Source organism: Lutjanus erythropterus, chromosome 9 (assembly GCF_056507025.1).
Source record: "Lutjanus erythropterus isolate fLutEry1 chromosome 9, fLutEry1.hap2, whole genome shotgun sequence".
In the NCBI taxonomy this organism is placed as follows: domain Eukaryota; kingdom Metazoa; phylum Chordata; class Actinopteri; order Lutjaniformes; family Lutjanidae; genus Lutjanus; species Lutjanus erythropterus.
This window is the reverse complement of record NC_139325.1, coordinates 24,769,735-24,793,291: the sequence shown is the minus strand read 5'-3', so window position 1 is coordinate 24,793,291 and position 23,557 is coordinate 24,769,735. Positions and strand designations below refer to the sequence as shown.

General features: G+C 38.1%; 2 protein-coding genes across 3 annotated transcripts in view; both read right to left on the bottom strand.

The window, feature by feature from the left end:
* Positions 1-122: 122 nt before the first annotated feature.
* On the bottom strand, positions 123-15,408 carry il6r (interleukin 6 receptor). The gene is made up of 10 exons (XM_084725845.1): positions 15,136-15,408; positions 10,567-11,172; positions 8,995-9,118; positions 8,414-8,592; positions 8,150-8,319; positions 6,761-6,905; positions 2,361-2,395; positions 2,158-2,228; positions 942-1,085; positions 123-801 (listed from the first exon to the last, which is right to left on the bottom strand). The coding sequence occupies exons 1-10, from the start codon at positions 15,215-15,217 to the stop codon at positions 537-539; spliced, it is 1,821 nt and encodes a 606-aa protein (XP_084581971.1). The 5' UTR covers positions 15,218-15,408; the 3' UTR covers positions 123-536.
* A 3,806-nt stretch (positions 15,409-19,214) lies between these two features.
* atp8b2 (ATPase phospholipid transporting 8B2) overlaps positions 19,215-23,557 on the bottom strand; it is a 36,869-nt gene continuing 32,526 nt past the window's right edge. For both annotated transcript variants that reach the window (XM_084726813.1, XM_084726812.1), the window contains 3 exons: positions 22,436-22,566; positions 20,617-21,228; positions 19,215-19,661 (listed from right to left, as the gene is read on the bottom strand). In XM_084726813.1, coding sequence (XP_084582939.1) covers positions 19,572-19,661; positions 20,617-21,228; positions 22,436-22,566 — 833 coding nt within the window. In that variant the 3' untranslated portion in view covers positions 19,215-19,571. The remainder of the gene's footprint in view (positions 19,662-20,616; positions 21,229-22,435; positions 22,567-23,557) is intronic.

Sequence of the window (23,557 nt, the reverse complement as noted above, 5' to 3'; positions counted from 1 at the left end):
TTAAAGAGGACAATCAACCCAGTTTAAATAGTATAAAGTGTAGGAAAACAGATTAACAACCAGTGCTTCTGACAGCAACTTTTGCAAATTATTTTTCAAAACTTTTAAATAATGAACTGAGAGAGCAGGATGTGAGTGATATATTTGATGAACGTTAACAAAATTATATACATACAGAACATGAGGTGCTATGCTAGACTCAGGCCTATCATTAGGCCTACATCTAGTTTACAGTTTGTCAACACACTTTAAATTGACACTGACATAGGAGAGAGTAGCTAAGAGGTGTCTCTTAAGACACATACAACAACAAAAAGTCTTTTAGAGGTATTTTAGGCATGAAATAGATTTAAAGAGTTAGAGAGATAGACTGTACAAGCTGTTGCTGAGTTTGCTTCCAGTTAAAGCTCACTGGAAAGTCATAAAAGTCTTAAGTCTGTTATCCTTTTGGCTGCCTCTGAAGTGCAAAACAACAATTCAACAGCAAAAAAAAGTTCAAATATTCTGACTTTATTCTCCCTCCCGTCCGGTCATCACTATTGCTGGAGGAAGAAGTAACTTGTGTTGTTGAAGTGCATAGCCTCCATCCTCTCATTCGCACAGTGTTCATCATCTTCATTTTCCTCTTCCCCTTCTTCTTCCACTTCGCTTGGCTGGGGCTGTTTGTAACGCGAAGGGCAAAAGGTCACCAGAGCCTGACCTTCTGGAGCTGTTGGAGCGGACGGCGGAGGCTGAGGTGAGTCACCACACTGGGTGACAACACTCAGACCCCGGAGTTTAGACACAAATCTGTCCTTGTGTCTGCAAATGACCAAAAGAGAGTCTAAGGTTTGAAATCTGGAATGACCATTCACTGGTTTCATGATATAAATGTATCTATATTTGTTTTACAACAGAAAATACAAACATGCAAAAACATAACCATGCGCACATCTCACTACCTGAATATATAGACAGCCAGAATGACTGACATGAGAGCAAAGGAACCAGAGATCCACAGGATGTGAGCTGATACTGGATTTGAATCAGGAACTTCAGTTAAGTGAGAACCTGCAATAAAGAGAGGGGAGAAATCCTGATTGACCCTTTGTTAAGCCCCTCCTCTGTACAGCAGCTGTCCAGTCATAGTCAAGATTTGCATTTCTCTGTTGAAGTGCGATACCTGGTGTCTCATGAGTTTGGAGGGTGAAATAGCCATTTAATGTAACATGCAACCGGATGTTATGGTAGAAGTGAGCGCGGTTCTATTAGTTCACTCGTTCCAGACTGAGAGATCATGACCAGACCGGAACCAAAACAGCCTCTGCCAGTTTCACCCCAGTCAGTGACTAAAGTGGTGTGGTTGTGCTTTTGTACAGTGAGGCCTAGAAACACTGCAGTCTACTCTTGCGGATGGCTAGTTGTCCATCTCAAGGTCTGTTTCAATTAATCTAATTGCTGCACCTCATTTTCCGACATTAAAAAGTGTATTTTGTCTATCATATACATACATGTTGTATTTCACTGTCTAGCTAATGTTTGCTGGGAAATATTTAGTCTCAGCATTAACGTCATATCGTGTATGCAGTCTGTAGGTAATTTAACATGTTTTAGACCTTTTTACAGTGCTCTCATTTTATATGTCAGATGGAAACATTTAAAAGTTAGCTGGAGACAGACAGGTGTTTAAGCATTAGCATTAGCAAAGAATTAGCTAGCTATGCTTATGAAATTTGCTAGTGAGTGTAATCATTTTAGCCATCAAAACCCACACTGGTCAGCTAGAAATGAGACACTTATTTTATTTACCTATTTAAGGAATTTATATTATTGCCAATTTTGATGTTAAATCTGACACTGTTATCACTGTAAATTGCATATGTGCAGTGCCAGAATGGGACGTAAGTATATGTTTGTGTGTGTGTGTGTGTGTGTGTGTGTGTGTGTGTGTGTGTGTGTGTGTGTGTGGGACAGATAGGTGTGTTGAGCCATGTTTCCTGTGGCTTGTTTCGTTGTTGAGCCTCAGTTATTATGATGACATGGCTTCCTGTTAAAACCCAGTGGGGCAGAGGGGATTTTCAACATTAACAACATTTAAGACTTTCCTCTCCTCTCTCTTGTTCTTTTGTCCCATCTCTCACATACACACATCTCACTTCGTTAACCAAAATATTTTACTGTCTGCTAGCTAGCTTACCATCAAGCACGCTGTCACCTGAACCAGAGCCGTCCAGGTCGTAGGGTGGACACTGCAAGTTAAAGAAGAAACAGTGTAAGATACTAGAAATAGGACAACAATGGACACCGTGTGAGTGTTAGAGGGAAAATGCAACAAGAGCATTTTTGATTTTCTCAAATGACTGACACATCGAGACTCTTACCACTGTGATAGCGGGATCATCAGTTGGTACTGGAGCTGAGGAGAGACACATTCATACAGATGATATGTTATCAAACGTAAAAACAAAACGAGCATGCTTACTTCCACACAAGTGTCTTGGTTATGATAAGGTTTTTCAGGAGTGTCTTGGTAATGTTTTGTGCATGTAAATGTCATATCCTGCTTTCAGAAACCTGGATACACCACCCGCAGTGGACCTTATCCTGGTTTCTGAACATTTTTTGTTGTGGTGGTTGAGAGTGGTGAGAGATGAAGATACAACTGCAAACAGATGATCAGAAGCCTTGACACTGGGAGAATCATGTATACAGGGGTATGAACAACCAGGTTTCTTGTATTCCATGTAAACATATTCTGGATACGATACAAGGACACTAGTGTGCATGTAAACACATTCATTGTTGCGTTAGGCCAGTGGCAGTGGCCAAAAGGTTAGAGAAGCAAGCTTGAGACTGGACGGTTACTGGTTCTATCCCACTGACCAGCAGTGTAAATCTGCGTGGGGAAAGTTATCATCACCACTGAGGTTCCCATAACTGCTCACTGTCTCACTGGTCGTACTGGGCAGCTTCCAGGTATGAATATGATCAGGGTGGGTCTTCCAGCAAACATCTCCTATCTCCTATCTCTTGGCTATTAAATATATTAAAAACCTGCATTTTTCCTATTGTTCAGCCTCTAGATGCTGGGGTTGGGAATGTCATCATGGTTGCAAAACAAACCTGAGAGGTTGTGCAATAAGGGTGACCAACAGGAACCAGACAAAATCATGTTTATTTTCATCTAACCTTTGCCTATTTTTTCATGTGAATTGTTGTATAATTGGTTTTACTTCCTCAAGCCTCTATAAATAAAAAAAGAAGAACATTCCTTTTTGGTTGAACTGGTCACAACAGGACATGTAAAACTTGTAATGAGGGGTTATAAGTAAACTTTACTTTGTCTTGAAGAGAAAAAAGGTTGGAAGCTACTGATTTAGACAGAGTTATCTGAGTGTATATTTCTTTTTAAATTCCTAGACTCCCACACATTACTTTTGCTTACTTATTAAACCAGTACGTTGTTGTTAGTTTATTTTTATTTTTTTTTTATTTTTTTTTTTAAAGAGTTAAATTAATTTTGTAAGAGAAAATAAAATATGAAGAGGAAGCATAGGGAACAAAATAGTTGATAGACAGTCCTGACTGAACAAAGTTAATAAGATACTTAATTCTTCTCAAGTGCACCTGCAAATGAAATACTGTGGGCTCAATCTTCCGCCCAGTGCAAAGCGGCACATGGCGCAACACATCTGTCATTGCTATTTTCTGACCGACGCAGTTGCCATTTTCTCGCCCACGTTGTGTAAGTATCAAGTGTACTGTGTGCCAAAGGGCATGATCAGGCACACTGTTAACAGCAGAAAGCGACTGCACCACTGACCAACAAAAACCTGATGTAAAGTCAATGGCACAGTATTTTCTTGCGATTTCAAGGACGATTATTCGGACAGAGAAATGTGCACGCATGTGCTGGTTTACAACATGCACTCACACTGCAGTTAATCTGCGTATCATGAAAATAACCATTCAACAGTGGATGATTGCAGGTGGGTGAAACAGGATGAAGCTGTGTTTGCATTTATGCGCAGCAGCTGTAACTTCATTGATTGCATAAATCCAACAGGATCAGTCAGGATCTAATGTTGAGTAATGTATTGTGTTCCTCTACACATCCAAAAGATCTCACACACAGGTCAAGGTTCATACAGTAAAACTGTTTGGAAGCAACTATATCAACTCTGACTTTCATTGGAGCTGTCTGAAAAATTATTTCCTCTGTTTTCTCTGAAGAGTTTCCTCTGTCCTGCGTGTTTATTACTACAGTTTCTAGTTTTGCATCTTAAATATTAACAATATTTGGAGCAGAGACATTACAGCACACATGGTGACATAACTGAAAACAGCTTCTCTAATCATTAAATCATCTTCTAAATAATGTTGAGCAGCAGGTCATTGTGTTATACTGATGTATGAGTGATTTCTTTCATGGTTTACTTTAATACTGCACTTCATGCATAAAAGATCACACACAGTTAGGACATGAGGAGACGAAAAATAAATTTAAAGGTGTTTAAATTACTTAAAATGTGTTGAGAATAGGGGCAGCCCTGTAGCTCAGTTGGTAGAGCATCCGCCCCATGCATGGAGGCTGCTGGTCCTCTGCAGCGGCCGCTGGTTTGATTCTCCCATGCAACACCTCGCTGTGTGTCATCCCCCCTCTCCTCACCCTGATTCCTGTCTGCTCTTCAGCTGTCTAATGTCATACAGACAAAAAAAAGCCCAAAAAACACAACTTAAAAAAAAAAAAAAAAAAAAAGTGTTGAGAATAAACCAAAAGAGCTGTTGTACATATCTTGGGAGACAGGATACTTCTTACTTTTAACTATTTTATATAGTGTCACTCAGTTTAGTTTAATTTAACGAAATGCATCTTATTCTATAAGATCCCCATATGTTCTTGTGAGAACCACGTCTCTAAAAAGTAAACTTTTCATGAGCTCAGTAAAACAACCCTGTTTTTAGCTTTGTGACATTGCATTTTCCAGATAATCCAAGATAGATTAAAATTGTTTATTTAGCTGAACAAGTAGGATAATTCACTCAGCTCATAAAGGAATATTCAATCTTTACATTTATCATTAAATTTCCAATTTGAAATCCTATTTGACAAAGCTTTCACTGGACTGAAAGTGTAATCTGAATGGATGGAAATACTCAATTAATCTACAAGCAATTTGTACTGAAGTACAGTACTTCAGTACATGTACTTAATGCAGTAGAGAGGCATTGAGAGGAAATGAGAAAAGTTGATGATGTGCAGCAAAGGTCTAACTGGGGATATTGTAATGATATGTTCAACTTCTTAAATCCTTTGACCACAAGAAAACTGCTTACATGAACAGTTCTATGGAAAATCTGCTTTTAGCGAAAAGCGTTATGACACTCTCATGTCTCTATATTTAACATGACACTAGAACAGGAGGCAATTAGCTTACTTTAGCTTAGCATCAAGACTGGAAAAAGGGAGAAACAGCCCGAGCCCTGTCCAAATGTCTACCAGCTCCTCTGAAGCTCACTAATTAATACCTTCTGTCTAGTTTAATAAATCTATGCAAACAAGGAACAACAAAAAGACCTGAGAGTGGTACTAAACTCTCATGTAACTCACAAGAAAGCAACTAAAGATATTTCCCAAATAGTCAAACATATTAAATATATATAAAGGAAATGAAGAAAAGTCAAGCTGAAAGCCAGTGTTAAGAACCATAGAGGAAATATGTTATCATGTTATCAAAACATCTATATGAAACCTTTGCCTAAAAGAGGTTTCACTTTCATGACAAAGTTTTCAAGAGCATGTGTCACTTTCATTTTAAACAGTGTGTATTTAATTTTATTTAATGTGGATGTATTTAACATGTATCCAGGAATCAGAATACTGCATACATGCTGTACACGATGAGTAAACATATATTTAGAGAGAAACTCCGGAAAGGGTAAAAGGATTTACACAGAGTCTCTGGAAAGCCCAATATCGTACAGGAAGGAAACAGGAGTCCTGCCTGCTCTGGTTGTCATGGCTACTATTGTCTGTGAAGATCAGATATTACTGAAGTGTTAAAGTTCAGTGATTTACTGGTCCACTTAATTGACTTCATTTCCATGTAGGACTTGAAATTAAGGATGACCAGTTGTCCTAAGGACAATAAAAATAGTAACAGGGGCAAGATACAGTGTCTGAATGAAGTTATTATTACATTTATGTGAATATATATATGATTTTAATTATTATGTGTTAGAAAAATGTGAGGTGGCACCGGCACAAGCTCTATGTTATGTCACATACACACTTGCACACTGTAGAGATGTTTACTCTGAGATGTGTTCAAAGTGTGTGCACCAATCAGAACCAGATTTGGATTTGCACAGCAGTGTGCAGTGATGCACTTCTTGACCAAACAGTAGGAAACAAGCAAGAAACAGTTACTCAGCCAGAGTCTAAAAGAATAAGTGTAATCCCTCCAAGCAACTGTGCACCATCAAAGTACATCCATTAAAAGTTTTGCCAATACCAAAATTAAGTCTGGGACAGTTGAAACACTTAAGAAAAAAAGTTAATTTTGAATCCCTATTCCATGTTTCTTAAATCACAACATACTATTTCTGTCTATTTGAAGTTTCTTCTTTTAATTATAATAAAGTATAAAATTTTGCAATGTCTTTTTTCTACCTGTGTGTGTGTGTGTGTGTGTGTGTGTGTGTGTGTGTGTGTGTGTGTGTGTGTGTGTGTGTGTGTGTGTGTGTGTGTATGTGTGTGTGTGTGTGCGTGTGTATCTACCTGTCCAACTCCTGGCATAGACAGGTTTACTCCAGTCACTCCACAAACCATCATATTCATCCTTAGCTCTGAGCTGTATCAGGTATTCAACACCAGACAATGCATCAGTGATATGGTAGTAGCGCCGGTCTTTAATCTCCTGTATCTACGTAGACACAGACAGACAAACGGACAGCCAGACAGAAATCACATCAAACTGTTACCAACCGAGCGCTTTATTGCTTCAGGCGATAATAGCCAACATCGTGCTAAACTACTGGACTGTGAACAGTGAACACACACACGTTCAAAAACATGGATTCTCAAGATTTTACACAGAGCCCATATATCTCCCTCCAAACACTTATGAGTTAGATCCTGACTTGTCTCCTCTATGTCTCAGGTGCAAAATAGAGTCTCACCCATTAAATTCTTGAGGTGCTGTTGGAAAATAAAGAGGTTTTGACATATTACAAAACCAGAAATTCATTAAATCTTAACCAACAATTTGGAAAGTGATCCAAAATATATGTTACTGGGAACATTAAATAAGTTTATTACTAATAAATATAAATGCAGTCTTGATAAGATTGTAACATTCAGTGCAAGAAAGTGCATAACAGACCCAACTAAAGCACAGTAGCTTCAAGGGACAATTCACTCCAAATCAAAAATACATATTTTCACCTTCTCTTGAATGTAATGGGAATAAATGGCATAAGTCCTGTGTAGCTCCAAGCAGCAAAAACTACATTTCAAAACCAGTGTCTCCTTACAGAAATTATGAACCTTATGACTCAAGATAAATCAGACTTTCAATTAGAAAAGAAGTAATCCTAGTAGATTCTTAAGTAGTCTCGGTAGCTTCTACAGCAGAAAGGAAGTAGTTTCTACATGAAACTGCTCACAACAAGGTCAGTCATACTTGATTACTTGATATGTATTCTACATTTAAAAGGCAATGTATTTCACAGAACATGGGAACCTTTCATGTCCTATATTGGATAGGGTTTTTCTACTATTCTTACCAGAGTAGTATGGAGGCATTTTATCTGTGGGCTGTTTTTTTTTCTGTTTGAAAACTGGTCATCATTCACTTTAATTGTTTGGGAGATTCTGCAACACTGTTTTCCTGTGAAACTCCAGCAGTGTTTTGTAGACCTTCAATCAGCATGAGGGTGAGGAGATAATGACTGAATTTTCATGGTTGAATGAGCTGCCTCTTTCTATTTGTTTGTCCTACATTATGTAATATCTGGGTCTTTTTCCTGTATTTTTTTCTCTGGCTGTTTCCCCTAAAAGTGTTTTGTCTTGCTGTGCTCTGGAAAATCAATAAGTATATAAACATAATAAACTAAAAATCAAAAAACAAAAACATGGCAACTCAACGGCTTGCCTCCCAGCACACACCTGCTCGTGATAAATGGAGGACTTGAGAGGTCTGTATTTCATCTCATACATTAGCTGGTAATATTTGCCTTCAGGATTCCAGGTGGGTGGGGGACGCCAGGTGACCGTCAGCCTCGTCTCTTGTCCCACCTCCTGACGGACTGACACATCTGACGGCGGGTCGGGCTTTACTGGCGGAGCAGAGAGGAATACAGTGAGTGCAGCTTTTACTACCTTCACATCAGACCAAACACACGCATGACCCGCCTCGACACACCCACTTACAAATTGTCATAGGGGTGAATTCCAGCAAGGCACTGGTGGCATTGCCTGCAATACTTGTAACACACAGGTAGGCCATGTGAACGATTCTCATCTCGGTGTCGTTGTATTTCAGAGCGCACCAGCAGCGGGAGGCCCGAATTGAGAATGAACACGGAAAGCGTTGGAATGACCCTGTCGGGCTGAGAGGAAGAAAAGTAAGGGCATAAAGATCAAGAGAACATTACTTGATTTGATGTTTTAAGTTCAAGAATGAATTATAAATATTTACTGCACATATTATATAAAATTCTTTAATATAGTACAGAAACCTAATGTGATTAACACGTCAGCTGACACAAGGACTAAAAAGAAAAAGCATGTAAATCACAGTCTGTAATGTTGTTAAAGAATTGTTTACATCAGTAGGGCTTGTAAACCTGATTGTAATGTTGTCTCCAGTCAATCTGGATGTTTACACTGATGAGGCTTTACAAAAAAAATTATATGTCTACATTATATTGTGTTCTAAAGTATTATTTCCCATCTTCACGCCATGTATGACTAGTTCACTGGGGACTTACAGCGTTAGTGCCTGAACTTACCTTTTACTGAGTAAGAGGTAACAGTTAGGCCTTATAGTGATGGGCTTCTGAGGTTTCCACTCACAACGAATTTTACTGCTGGGTGACTTTTTGTAGCAGAACGGGGTGGGATTCTCTGGAGGATCTGACACATATAGAGGACATGCAGTGATATTGTAGGTATCCGTTACTTTTACATTAGCTGTGTTAAAAATAATAAAAAATGCCCATAACACGTTCAATCATGGAAAACAAAGAAAAGCAACAAATTGTCAAAATTATCTATACCATACTACGATATCTATATCACTAGCCATTTTATGGGAATTTTACAATGTGGTATCAATATCAGCCTACGCAGCAGGCTGATAAGATGAGGATGACTGATGATGAAGATGAAATGGAAATTTTTTAATTGTTTTAGAGCACATGCATATAGCACACATATTTAACAACATATTTTTAGATCAAAATCATCAAAATCCTATCATGTTTTCTTCCTTTAAAAAAAAAAAAAAGACGCACGCTTACCTAAGCTTGAACCAACCAATTTCAACCAATCATATCATGACATCCACCTGTCAGTCAATCTTCAACATATAGCAGGTTCATTAGTTAGCAAGCTAGCGACACTGTGGTATGTCAGTGTGTCTTCCAAGATGTTCACCACCTCAAACCTTATTCTGTTTCCCCTGTTTCCCAGTTTCTGTTAGCTTAGCTGCTGTTAGCGGGCAACAGAGCAAGACTTTAAGGCTGACAGGAAATACAGTAAGTCATTTATGGAGTTTCATGATGGGAAGATAGCTTGTTTAAGTAGCTAACCACAAATTGCTAAGTGCCGTTAGCTCAGCTAGCCACGCAGCTAAGTAATCTGACTCAGCCAAGAAAACCACCTTTTTTACTGTATTCCCTGCCATGAAACCTCCATCAGTTACACTACTGGATATGCAACAAGCCCCTCCCTAACTGCCTGTTTTTACAGGAATCACAAATATGCGAGAACAAATAACAGTCTGATTTACAGTTGCTGTGGACTTTAAATTACATTTCAGCCATCTCATAGGTAAAGTATTTTCTTTTGAATTTTTGTATTATTTTGATTATATGTTTTTCCATTAATTAATTTATTTTTTAAATTTTAGATTATTCCTCAGTGTACCACTAGAGGGAGCTCAAGTACTGACAGTGGTCCTCCATTTTCAAAGCCTGGTATGTGTACCACTGGTGCTATACAAACTCTCTGTAGCGGTGCATGAATGAATTCATAAATATTTGAAAATAAAATAATTTAAAAACGCAAAATACTACAAAAATTTAAATGAAAATACATAAAATATGAGATAAGCTTTGCAAGCTGTCTGTAGCTGAATAGGATGGTTAACATCGTAACGTCATAATGGTGGTACTTGAAGAACTCAATATTTTTTGAGGTGGGCAACGGAAAAAGGCTCAGTGACCTTGTAAAAACTTTGAGAAACTGACTTTAGGTGTTAGGACAAATGATAGGACAAATATAACATATCACAAATCAAATTGACACATCACAAATAACTTCAACTCCCCCAAAACAGCTTCATTGCCATTGTGACTCACCTGCGACAATCACCTTTATAGAGAACCTCTCTCTGCCTCTGTGATAACACTTGTACGTCCCAGAGTCAGACAGTCTCACTGAGGACAAAGACAGTTTAGCTCCTCTTCTCTCAAATGTGATTTCTCCCCAGTCTCTGTCTTCTGTTCCCACTGTCGTCCCATTACACTTCCACTGAGACCTCGATTTTATGCCCCTTGTTACCCTGTTCCCTTCCTCCCCGTCCTCCTCCTCCTCCTCTGCCTCGTAATCATCCTCACCATCCATCTCTTCAGCCTTTGGCTGTCTTGTTGGTTGGACCAGGTGAGTGGTGGGAGAAGCTGTGTATCCTGTATCTGGTTGTCTGAGGTGTTGGTTTTCTCCTGTCACAGTAGGACTGAAGTGGTGAACTTCACTTATAGCATTCTCCAAAGTCTGTTTGTCACTTTTCAGCGAAACTCCAGTGGTGCTTATAATGTTTACAGTAGTTGGGGTTGCACTTGAAGAACGGCCTTTTCCATTGCTGTTTGAAGTGTTTCTAACCTTTACTCCGTTCACGGTCACATGACCGCTGCAGTCCAGAACCAACTTACTGCCCGGGGATAAAACCAACACACCAGGGGGAGGGTCTGCACAGAAAAACAAACAAAAACATTGTTTATAGAATAAATACCAATGTGTGTGCTGGCTGTTTTGAATTGTGTGGATTCAGGACTTTTTATCTTTACATTCACAAAGCATTTTTTGCAAGATGACAACTTTTGCCTTCAGTATTGGTTGTGGTTGACTAGACACAGCACAGATAAGATGCAATGTTGCATAACAAAAATGACCAACTCCTCCTGAACTTCCTCTTTTAATATGTCCCTCGTCTTCACGGTTTCTTTTTCTGTCCTCAGCCATATCCTCTCTGTGTCATCTCTCACTTATTTACATTTCTGACATTCCCTAATCACTCAGACTGAACTTAACACTTAATCATGATTTGAGACAGTCCGTAGCTGTCTGTATTTGTTTTACAGCCTCTTCCTTGAACTTGACTGGCTTGACATCAGCATCCATTGCCCTTGTAGAGTGCAAACACACTTTCCCACCCAATCTCCCACTTACAATGTAAAAAATATACAGGAATTTAGTGGAATAAACTGATCATTCCTCATTAATTTAACATAAATATACACGTTTACTTAATTCAAGTTAATTAAACTTCAACATTTTTAGTATTTATTTTTTTCTTCTCTCTTGAAGTATTTTGACTAAAAAAAATGATGAGTTGAAAGAATGTACTGTACAGAGTTCAATCAACTCATTAATTTAAATTTCTAAAGAAACTGATCTGCATCTGTAAGTTAAAACTCTCCTGAGTCTCTCATTTTTATAGTTTTAATAAAATGTCTATGTTGAAAACTTGCTGTGTGTCTCTAATACACTTTAAGATAAATCGTGGTTGCTCATTTTCACAATAATGAAAAACTGTGAACCATGATGAAGGTTAGTATTATTAAATTCAATTCAGTAATGAAGTACATTTACTGAGTACTGTACGTAAGTACATTTTTTTGAGTATCTGTACTTTACTTGCGTATTTGTTTTTTTGGAAACTTCTGACTTTCACTCCACTACATTTCAAAGACAAATATTGTACTTTTGACTCCACTACATTTCTGGGAAGGTTGTTGTTACTTTTCGACTGAGCACAACTTTAAAGTCAGCTGTTGCTGTTTTTTTCTTTTCTAAAATGCAATTGGTCGCATGCTGTGTTCCTCACAAAAGGAAACCAATCACAGTAGCTCCTCTCAAATGGGACTGATGTAAAAGTGGAAATGCATCATCCAGGCGCTCTCTGTAACAAGAACAAGCAAGCTCTCCCTCTTCCATTCAAACAAAAAGCAATAATGGTGACGGCAGAAAAACGGCAAAATTAAATCTCAAAATGTCATTATAATTATTAATTATTCCAGGTAGCTTTTAAAGTTGGATTGTTTTTATCGGGGTGAAAAATACCACATAATTCATGTATATACTGCCTCTGAAGGCAGAAAGAAATCTCAGTTATTTAACAGACTTGGAGATCTCCTTACAGTTATCTTCAATCTAATTTAATGCAGTGATTTTAATACAGTTACATCAGAAAATGACAATAGTTGTCCTTTTTGTTTTTGATTGTATTTCCATGTTGAAGTTTTTATAGGTGTTTCTATAGACTTTGTGTAGCAGAGTGGTTCTACAAGCAGGTCAGTGCATCATTAGGTGGTTTCAGAGAGTTACAAGGTTCTGTAAATGCATCATGAAAACAATACAGCATGTATTGATATTAGAAAATGTACTTTGTAATTTGTACTTTTGAATACTTAAGTATTTTTAAAAACATGTACTTTTGAATACTTAAGTATTTTTAAAAGCAAGAACTCTAGTACTTTAACTTAAATTTTGACTGAGCAACTTTCACTTGTAGTTTAGTAATATTTGACCAGGAGTATCTATACTTTGACTCAAGTACTGGGGTTGAGTACTTTGTCCACCACTGATTGAATTAAATTACTAGGAGCAGTTTCACATATTGTCTTTGTGCCAATACAGGAACAAAGTTGCTCCTGTTGCTGCAGCTGTAAGCTCTTCTTGACAAATCAAGAACTGACTCTTCAAACTGAGAAAATGTAAAAGGAAATCAAATTTGTTTGTAATGTTCAACAGTGTGACTGAAGAGTTGTTGGTTCAACTAACTTCTACATTTTGGGCTTGTTGACTAAGTTTTCTGTTTGACTAGAAAAGTCTGTTTGCTTTTAATAATTACAAAATTAGCTTGTCTTTTCAAATTCAGTTCATTTAAATTTTGAAGTCAACCTGGACACTAACTTTTTATATGGAACGTTATCTTATCTTATATCTTTTATATGGAGATATGGAAAACAGAGGCTCTGCAGCTGAGAGAGAGCAGAACACCATATCTACTTAATTTATATGGACTGGTTTTAGGTTTTACACATTAACGTGTTTCAAAAATCTGAATTTGAGGCAGACTTTTAAGTTAGAGGACAAGGACTTGTCTCAGAGACTCATAAATCCTAGGGGTGTCATGATATCATCCATCATGATATGATGCAGCACTTGTAGTCCAGTACACTAAACCCAACCAAGGTTAAAAACACATTAACCGCAGATGTTGATTGGTGAGTAAAAAACAAAACAAAAACACTTGTACAAACAGTTGTAGCTATTTGTAATACAGGCTCTGCTTCCTGGCTGAACTTAATGACAGAAGGAAGAGGAGGCTTAAGAAAACTTAATCTGATTAAAATTATTACTGTTGATAGTTTTTTTTTGGGGGGGGGACTGTTGCCTAAAACATTTTCACAACGTTTAACAAAACAGCTACTTCAGTGTCACAAAATATCGTACAAAATATCAGAAATATCCATGTAACTTGTATCCATGTAAGTACATGTACTCAAGTTGCGTACTTAAGTACAAATTTAAGGTACTTGTACTTGAGTCTTTTCTTTTCATACCACTTTCTTTGTCTACCCCACTTCTGTTAAAATACAATGTTTTGTTAGAAATCAGTCTAACAGTTTATATAACTACTAGTGAAATGATTAGATGCATGTAAACACATTTCAGGATCGCACCCTCTCAAAGTTGAGGATTTGCTGCTTTTCCTTTTAATGTTTCTAATAATTTTAATTCATTTTATATAGTGGGACCGTTGGTTCAAATACTGACTGGAGAAAACAAGCAGTGTGAAGGTGCCACATTAGTTGCAGTCCCATACAAAATATTAAATATGAGCTTGACCTCAACTGCAACAGTAAAATCCTGCGTTTATATTAATGCTTGAGTAATAATAATCTCAAGATATAATATTTATAATTATATGATAAAAACAGGCCCAGGCACAATGTGTTGAGTTCTTTTATTTTTAATACTTTGAGTACTTTTTCCTGATTATACTTTTCCTTATGTAACATTTTCAGGTCATGTTTTAGAAACTTAATTTAATGAGTTAACTGAACTCTGTACAGTACACTTATCCAACTCATCATTTCAAGTCAAAAGACTTAAAAGTTAGAAGAACTTACAAGAAGTTCTGAAGTGTGCTGACAACAAATACCACAAATTTTAAGTTTAATCAACTTGAATAGAGGAAACTATGTTAAGTTAATGGGAAACAATTAGCTGATTCCACCACATACTTGTATGATTTATTTGTTTTGTTTACTTTACAGTGAATTGTCTTACTAGTACTTTTATTTACGTAAATGAGTTGTGTAAATAATAAATATGGTCTAAAATGTTATCTGGTGTAAATTAAAAAAAAAAAAAAGGCTAACTATGAGAGTCCAAACTGAAAACAAATCAGGCTGATACAGATTATTGCTGTGATTTAAATCTAGTCCAATCAAAAAACGAGAAGATTGAGTCACTCTAACGGATTTTAGTGAGAACCTCTAAGCAAGAAGAAAGGCATTTTAACTTTCTTTTTAAATGAAACTGTGAGTTGGTTTCTGAGTTTGTTTGTTTGTTTGTTTGTTTGTTGTTACTTGTCCTTCTATCGTCAATTACTGAGCAGGATTTTGAACATTTACTCTTACCTTTTCTGGGGCATGTTCCCTCGAAAATGCCATGGACCGGTGTGGCGCACAGGACACACAGCAAAGGGAGAAAAATCCGCATATTTGCGCATGTGTCTCCCTAAACCGAGTCCTCACACCATCACGTACACGCGTGACCATCAGTTGGAGATTGTTGTGAGTCCCATCAAACTTTTCACACGAACAAATAGTCCCCTCCTCTGCGGACAGGATTGTTTCAGAGAGGTTGCTGCTTTCCTTTAGTTGCAGCAGTGTGCTGTGCGTAAGACCCGTTATTGTGAAATCCCAGCCTTCTTCCCCTTGTTCAGCCCGTTATATACAGAGGAAATCCTCCTCAGCGTCAAAATAAAGCCCCCATGAAAGTTGAATGTAGACCTGCTATTAAAGACTGATATTCTTTTTCAAAATCTGTCGCATTTAGGATATGCCTTTAAAATTTTAATTAATTTTTTTAAATATCCTGCACTAACTGTATCCGTTTTTTTTGGTATTTATTTTATTTTATTTATTTATTTATTTATTTATTTATTTATTTATTTATTTATTTACCACGTGTAGTACACTAATGTATTCTAATTAATTATATACATGGTTGGGAGAGTTACTTTAAAAACATTTTTTACATTTACTAAGTACCTGTTAAAAATGTAGTCAACAAACTAATCCAAGTAATATTAGTGATGTATTGATAGAAATGTAACGTGGTTACTTTCTGTTACTTTTGGATTACCTCTAAGGTTAGCGGTTTGTCTGGGTTGGTAACGTTAGCTGTTGGTCTGTATAGCTAACATTAGCTGTTGTTCAGTATCAATAATGCTAGCAGTTGTTCTGTGTAGGTAACATTAGTAGTTGTTCTGTGTTGGTAATGTTAGCCATTGGTCAGTGTAGATAAAGTTAGCCATTGTTACATAGGTAACGTTAGCCGTTGTCTGTATAGCTAACATTAGCCGTTGTTCAGTATCGATAATGCTAGCAATTGTTCTGTGTAGGTAACATTAGTAGTTGTTCTGTGTTGGTAATGTTAGCCATTGGTCAGTGTAGATAAAGTTAGCCATTGTTACATAGGTAACGTTAGCCGTTGTCTGTATAGCTAACATTAGCCGTTGTTCAGTATCGATAATGCTAGCAGTTGTTCTGTGTAGGTAACATTAGTAGTTGTTCTGTGTAGGTAACGTAAGCCATTGGTCAGTGTAGATAAAGTTAGCCATTGTTACATAGGTAATGTTAGCCGTTGTCTGTATAGCTAACATTAGCTGTTGTTCAGTATCGATAATGCTAGCAGTTGTTCTGTATAGGTAACATTAGTAGTTGTTCTGTGTTGGTAATGTTAGCCATTGGTCAGTGTAGATAAAGTTAGCCATTGTTACATAGGTAACGTTAGCCGTTGTCTGTATAGCTAACATTAGCCGTTGTTCAGTATCGATAATGCTAGCAATTGTTCTGTGTAGATAACATTAGTAGTTGTTCTGTGTTGGTAATGTTAGCCATTGGTCAGTGTAGATAAAGTTAGCCATTGTTACATAGATAACATTAGCCGTTGTCTGTATAGCTAACATTAGCCGTTGTTCAGTATCGATAATGCTAGGAGTTGTTCTGTGTAGGTAACATTTGTAGTTGTTCTGTGTAGGTAAAGTTAGCCATTGTTATGTGTAGTCAATGTTAATGGTTGGTCCAATTAGGTAATGTTAACCGTTGGTCTGTTTAGGTAACGTTATTGTTCTGTGTTGGTAAAATTAGCGGTTGGTCTGTGTAGATAATGTTAGCCAGTGTTCTATATTGGCAAAATTAGCAGTTATTCTGTGTAGGTAGTGGCAGTGGTTGGTCTGTGTAAGTAACGTAAGCCATTGGTCAGTGTAGATAAAGTTAGCCATTGTTACATAGGTAATGTTAGCCGTTGGTCTGTTTAGGTAATGTTATACCGTTCTTTATTTTGTTTATTTTGTCCTGCTAATGATCTCCATGTTTTCTAAATTACTTTTGTATCAGAATTGCATCGGCAGCAGCATTTGAAAAACAGAACCTGCCTGATTATGTTGATTTGGACAGATCTTGTTAATTTTGGTAATCTTCTCCTTGCTTTTCGTGCTTCAGCCATGGGTAAGTAAGCTATGTAGTCAAATTGTTTCTCCTTTGTCTCTGTATATTATCACAAGCCTGCACAGGGCCTTTTATTTTGAAAATTGACTGAATAGAGTGCCTAAGTCGTGCCCTTTCCGGTGGACCACCATGGGACCCAAAAGACAAATTATTTTTTGATCCCATTTGAATTGTGCCACAAATTACACCTATGTTGTCTGTCAATTTAAAATATAAATTTACAAGTCAAGAAAGTTGCTGTTTGTTGTAAAACTGTTTAAGTATAAGACTCATAATTAGAAAGACTACACACAGAAGTCATGTAAGTGAAGTCATGACTATCCCTTCAAAAGCTAATGCAGTCAGCGCCCTAGGAGGGACTACTGGAAGCTGTGGGCATGGCTTTAGGTGTGACGACAGCGAGAAGCTTCCATGGAGACGACTTGTCGAACAAACAATGGCAGCTCCTGAAGATGTTAGTGTGGATGCTGATAGCATCAGTTGTATTAGAAGTGAGCTTATAAGCTTCATTGAATGAAGAGTTTGATCTGATTGGCTGAAGTTAGCCTATGTTAGATGTGATAGATGGTTAATAACAAACCAAAAAGCAGTTCTAATAGGGTCCTTTGCATTTTCACAGGTTTTGTGGTTACAGGAGATTCTCCTACATGCTAGTAACATGAGGTGTGTGTAGTCTGCAAGCTCACCACTAAACACCACATAATTCTACAAACTGATCCTTTAATAAGGGTTGCACTCCTATTTTTATTTTATTCAAAAGACAAAAATCATAGTGCTTTTTGCTTTTGACACAACAAAATCTTTTATTCTCTTTTCATATTTTCACCTGGGTTATTATGGTACAACATAATAAAAGGGTGGTTTTGCAACAAAACTGTTTTAGTGGTTAAATTTTAAAAATAAAACAAGCCTCAAAATGACAGTTATTTTTCTCTTTACCTCATTTCACACATCCCACAGTGTAGTCATTTCCACCTCAAACTGTAGCTGCTATCTGAAAATGCATTTGCATGGGCACACTATGCATCTCTCGAGAAGAGAGATGACATATTTAGTGACCAGCACTCAACAGCTCCATATTCCGCTCAAAGAGTTGACCCATGCTTAAACAATTCATGGGGCCAACTATTGTAAGGTACATTAATTTACAGCCTTGTTTTATCTGATCATGTAAGCATTCTGTTGTGTTTACAGGCATAGATCCAAGAACAAATCGTTCCTCTGGCTACCCTACTTAATTATTATCTCAGCTAACCCGGTCAGAGGTCAGTAAGTGACACAAGTATTTTAAACACAGATGGGATGTTGTACTCACTAAACAAGGAACCAGAAAGATCTTAAAGGACCAAAATTTTGGCATTGTTAAGGCATGATTATCTCCAAACACCTTCCCTTTATTCATGGACAACTAAAAATGTAAAGCACTTTAGAATACAGTATGAATCTGTTCACACAAAGTGACAACATGTACAATTGAGGATTTGACAAACCTGCCTTTGATTTTCACAGAATTACTTTGCACTTTGCGCAGGTCTAACCTAAAGTAAACCAGCGACCACCTTTTTCAAACTGTGGTGGTACGAGACGTTACATTAGAGATACATGAACATGGGGAGAAAAAGCACTGAGAGCTCGCTTTAAGGTGCAACTCAACTAGGCCATTAAAAAACACATCAATATGATGCAAAAAAGAGAGCAAACATAAAGTTGAGGTATAGCAAGTAAGAAAACAGATCAATGAGAGAAAAGCGTCACAGGTTTTGCAACAGTCTTGCAGTGCTCTGTAACTCAAAGTACCGTTCTCACTGAGAACTATAGTGAACACAGAGGCTTTGGGGTATTTTTTTCGACAAAAACATTTGTACAGATAATAATGCCTGTACTTCACTGGTTGAAAGTTGTGTTATTCTGCTGAGTCGTTCAAACCATTGGTGATTTTAAGAGATGCTGTATCACTTGAGGCTAAACTTGAACTCTGAACTCTGAAATAACAAGTGGAAACAAACTTTTAAATCATCAGTAGTCAATTTTCTTGATGTCTGTTTCTGTACCTGCTACTGTCCTTCAGTTTAAATCTTATCCATGAACACAAGCATCATATGCCATGGGAACACGACACCGCTGAATCCCAGTTCATAGTTGGCGAGGACTGTACCATTAGGATGTGCCACTTCTTCCTCTGATTTGGATTCATTTGATTTATCAAAGTCATTTCAGTTGGGAAACAGAGAAAACAGTCTGTATGCTCTCTATTTGCACACAGCACGTCCATCCTGTATGTGTGAGCAAACGTGATTGACAACAGTGAACAAGTTAATCCTCCATTTATTCTAAATGTTTCACTCAGTCTGGCTTGTTTCCATGGCAACAGAGGGTGGGCCCGGGCTGTTGGATGCAGCGGCACGAGCCTTCCAACCAAACAGAGTTTCCTGTTGGAGAGATAAGAGTTAACTGTTACTGTTTTAAAAGAGTTAAAGGAATAGTGCACATTATTTGAAGTGGAGTTGTATGAGGTATTATCCATAGTTAGTGTATTACCTACAGTATGTGCTGGATAGGGATGTTCCTGACAACTAATTTCCCTGTAGATTTAATGTAAATTTTAATTTAGAGTAATCAACTAGTTGAATAATAAGAAAACATTCGGAAAGCAGTTAAGATTGAACACAATTTATTAATTGGTAATGTTAAACACTGTCTGAAAAAATACTTTATGAGCCATTTGAAGCCATTAATCAGTCTACAATTGCCAAACCATATTTTAAATGCTGACTAACATTACACATTAACCTACAAAATATGACAACAACTAACTAAATGCTGAACCTTTTTAGACTGAAAAGGATCACAGTGTCTTGGGGTAAACTGTCTGTGCTGAATATAGTCACTCAACTGGAGTCAGACTGCCAGTTAATTATGTCACAGCCTACATTAAACCTTATTTGCACCTTCCAGATTAAAAAACGGCCAAACTGTGCTGGTTTTACAGGCTGTCATCTGTCCAACTTTGCTGATAAAAACATCTGCCTCTGCGTGGGCCATCGGGTCATACGCGCTGGAAGAGAGGGGCTGCTGCATAACACCTTAGATGCAACAGTTAACTGGCATTGTACCTGAATAAAATATTGATTTAGTATTTCTGGTGCCGACAAGCGAGGGTGGTGGTAGTCCTCATAAACCTCGTACACAGAAATACATTGCTTAACTTCTGTGCTGCTTCTCTAAACTGAGGGTGTATTGACTTCCACCTATTGTTGGTAATACACTGACTAACACTAATTCCCCCACACAACCCCAAGTCCAATAACTCCAAACTATCCCTGTACTTCATGCAGATAGAACAGAAGTGTATATGATTTTAGATGTGTTATAACAGCAGCTCACCTGCACAGTCCCCAGAGTGATCATCCAGCCTCCAGGTGAGTCTCCCGCATGGGACCTCACAGCCGTAGGGGTGCAGATGACAGCACTGAGGGCCGAGGCTGAAGCCTGCGGTGCAGCTGCTTCTGAGGCAGCTGCTGAAGCTGGTGGGGTTTGTGTGGTTGAAGTGAGGACCGTCTGTATATTTTGGGCTGGTGCGGTGCCCGTTTCCTCTTCAATGGGCATATCTTGTGAGCTGCCCAGAACAGAGGAGGAGTTAGAGAGCGGAGGAACTGACCCAGAGACACAGCTGGGCGCTGGGCTGCACTCCCCTGAGGCGCTGGGGGGAGTGTGAGGCGCATGACTATGTTTCTTCCTGCGGAGTGTGTCGATCCAGCTGGAGCTGTGTCTGGAGGCAAAGGTGGCCAGAGCCAGAGACGAGAGCCTCATGTTCTTCCCTGAGGTGATCAGCTCCCCGAATCCTTCCTGGTGGGCAAAGGCGTAGCCTGACCGCCTAGAACCACCACGAGCGCCCAGACGACCCTCTGACACACTGCCCGCTCCACGCCAGGCACTTCCCACGCTACGACCAACTGGCTTTCGCTTTTTCTGCCGCACTAGCTGAGTGTAGCGCACCTGGAGAAGAAACGGGAGGTGACAAGGGACAGAGTGACTAGATTTTAGATTTAAATTCTTAATTATTTCAAACATCTTTAAAATAAAGATAAAAGAAGCAAGTAAGAAAGAAATCCCAGAAGTTATAAATTAACAGCAAACGTCAGCAGAAATTGAAAAAAGTAAATAATTATCATGTCTAGCTCCTTTTTTTTATGTAATTGACACACTGAAATGCTTGAATATTCCAGCTTTTTGCCAGAATTTTCACCATGCACAACTCAATAATATCAGCAAAAGCAAACATTTCTAACACGGCAAGATCCAATACACAGAATAATTTGGATTCAGTGACATGATGCTTTTTCCATCCTGACTTTTGGTCGTGGGGTCAAATCGTGCTGTGCTGATTTGCATTTCGATTACCACTAGAACTATGCTGCTGTGCGTGAGATGGACCTTCTCCGGAGTGGGGCCAAAGTGGGCTGTGGTGATGCCTCACCTACAGTCACCCCACGATGACCCCTCTTCTCCCCCTCAAACAATCTTATTTAGGAAAATGTCCTCCCTCTGTTTTTTCTTTTCTTTTTACAAATTGCACTGCACATGCCTATAAACAATATAAAATATAATATAGTATAGGGACGCAGTAGGGACAGTTAATATGTATGTTACATGAACATTTTCTGGTCTTGGTTTAACTTCTATTTCAACTGCTGACAAAAACAGCAAAAGCATGTGGATTCACATTTTTTACGTTCACACAAAAAAGTTAAAGTTAAATAATGCGTTGTACATTTGTTTTTTTTGTTATCAAACAAGTTGAACACATGAGGAATTAAGGGTACATGGACCCACTCATAGCAGCTGCAGCTGGACGTTGATTTAGTTTGACACACGTGGACTGACCCTGCCACTGAGCTGATTTGCGGTAATAAGAGCAACTTGTGTCAGTAGGGTACACTGACTAAATCAATATTTACAGAGTGGTTTGCAGTACACGAAGCAAATACCAGTGAGCCTGAACTCATCTCTCTCTCTCACACACACACACACACACACACATACACACATACACTCTGACGAGCTGTTTTGTATGCAGGCAGTTAATAATTGGCTGAGACCAGTTTTGTTTCAGGCTGCCCTGCAAGGCAAAGACGTGACACCAACACATGTTGCAATGAAAAAGATGGGCACATCAGTATTAGAAAACTCTGTGTTTTCTCACCGTGTCTGAGAGTTGTGGTTTGAGGTCCACCTTGAGGAAGCGGAATGCCAAAACTGGAACTATGCATATTGCTGTTGCCAGTGCAATAGTTAACCACACGACTGGTTGCAGTAATGTGCTCTGGGCACTACCTGTACTCACAAACACACATTACACATACACAAACATGAGCAAATACATCTTATGAACTTAAATAATTTCACAAACACTGTAAACACACAGATATTAGACATCTTTACACAATGATCTCACTGGTGATTTGAAATGATTTCAGCAGGTGACTACATCAAACTTGACTCGGATATTATATTTACAGCAGACCTGCACACATGGGTATGTCAGGCCACGCCCCCTTTGGGAATATAAAAATCTGGACATCCCATATAATGTAAAATTTCAAGTTTTTAAATTACAATTTTGACCATGTTTGTATGAATTCATGTTGAGTTTGTTTTATAGACATGTAGAATTATTAGAATTATTCTGTGACCTTGCCTGAACAGGAGTGTTCACAATGTCTTATTAAATTAAGGTTAATCATTCAGCCGTCATGCTGCTTCAGTCTTGCCCCTTTCAAGTGGATCAGTGAGCCAACACAGTGGCTAGACACTGCTAATATTGATTTACCAGGTATTATTAGGCTTAATGATGTCTGTAAATAACAAAACCTGTCAATAGACAACTGTTGATCTAAGCTAGGCTGAGACTTGGTCAGAGACAAAAGTCTGATGCTGCTGTACTGTACAGATATGAATGAACTCCAGCAACTTCACACTCACACTAATGTTATCGCTCCATCAGTAGGAACAATTACTGTTCTCTGGAGGCTCAGACATTCATATGTTTATTGATTTTATAACCTGCTACACAGCAGATTTTCTGCATTTTCCTGTCTCTAACATTATATGTAACTGTGAGCTTTCCCTCCGGAGGGGGTGTGGCCATGCTGACTCAAGCTAGATAACATATTGCTGGTCTGATGTGTTTTTCATAACCAATTCCTGACTGAATTGTAAATGTGAAGGCTATGAATTTACAAAAGTGTGAATGGAGAGGTCATAAAACCCAACCAATATATATTTTTTGGCTTATCACATATATGACAGCAGCTAGGAATGCATA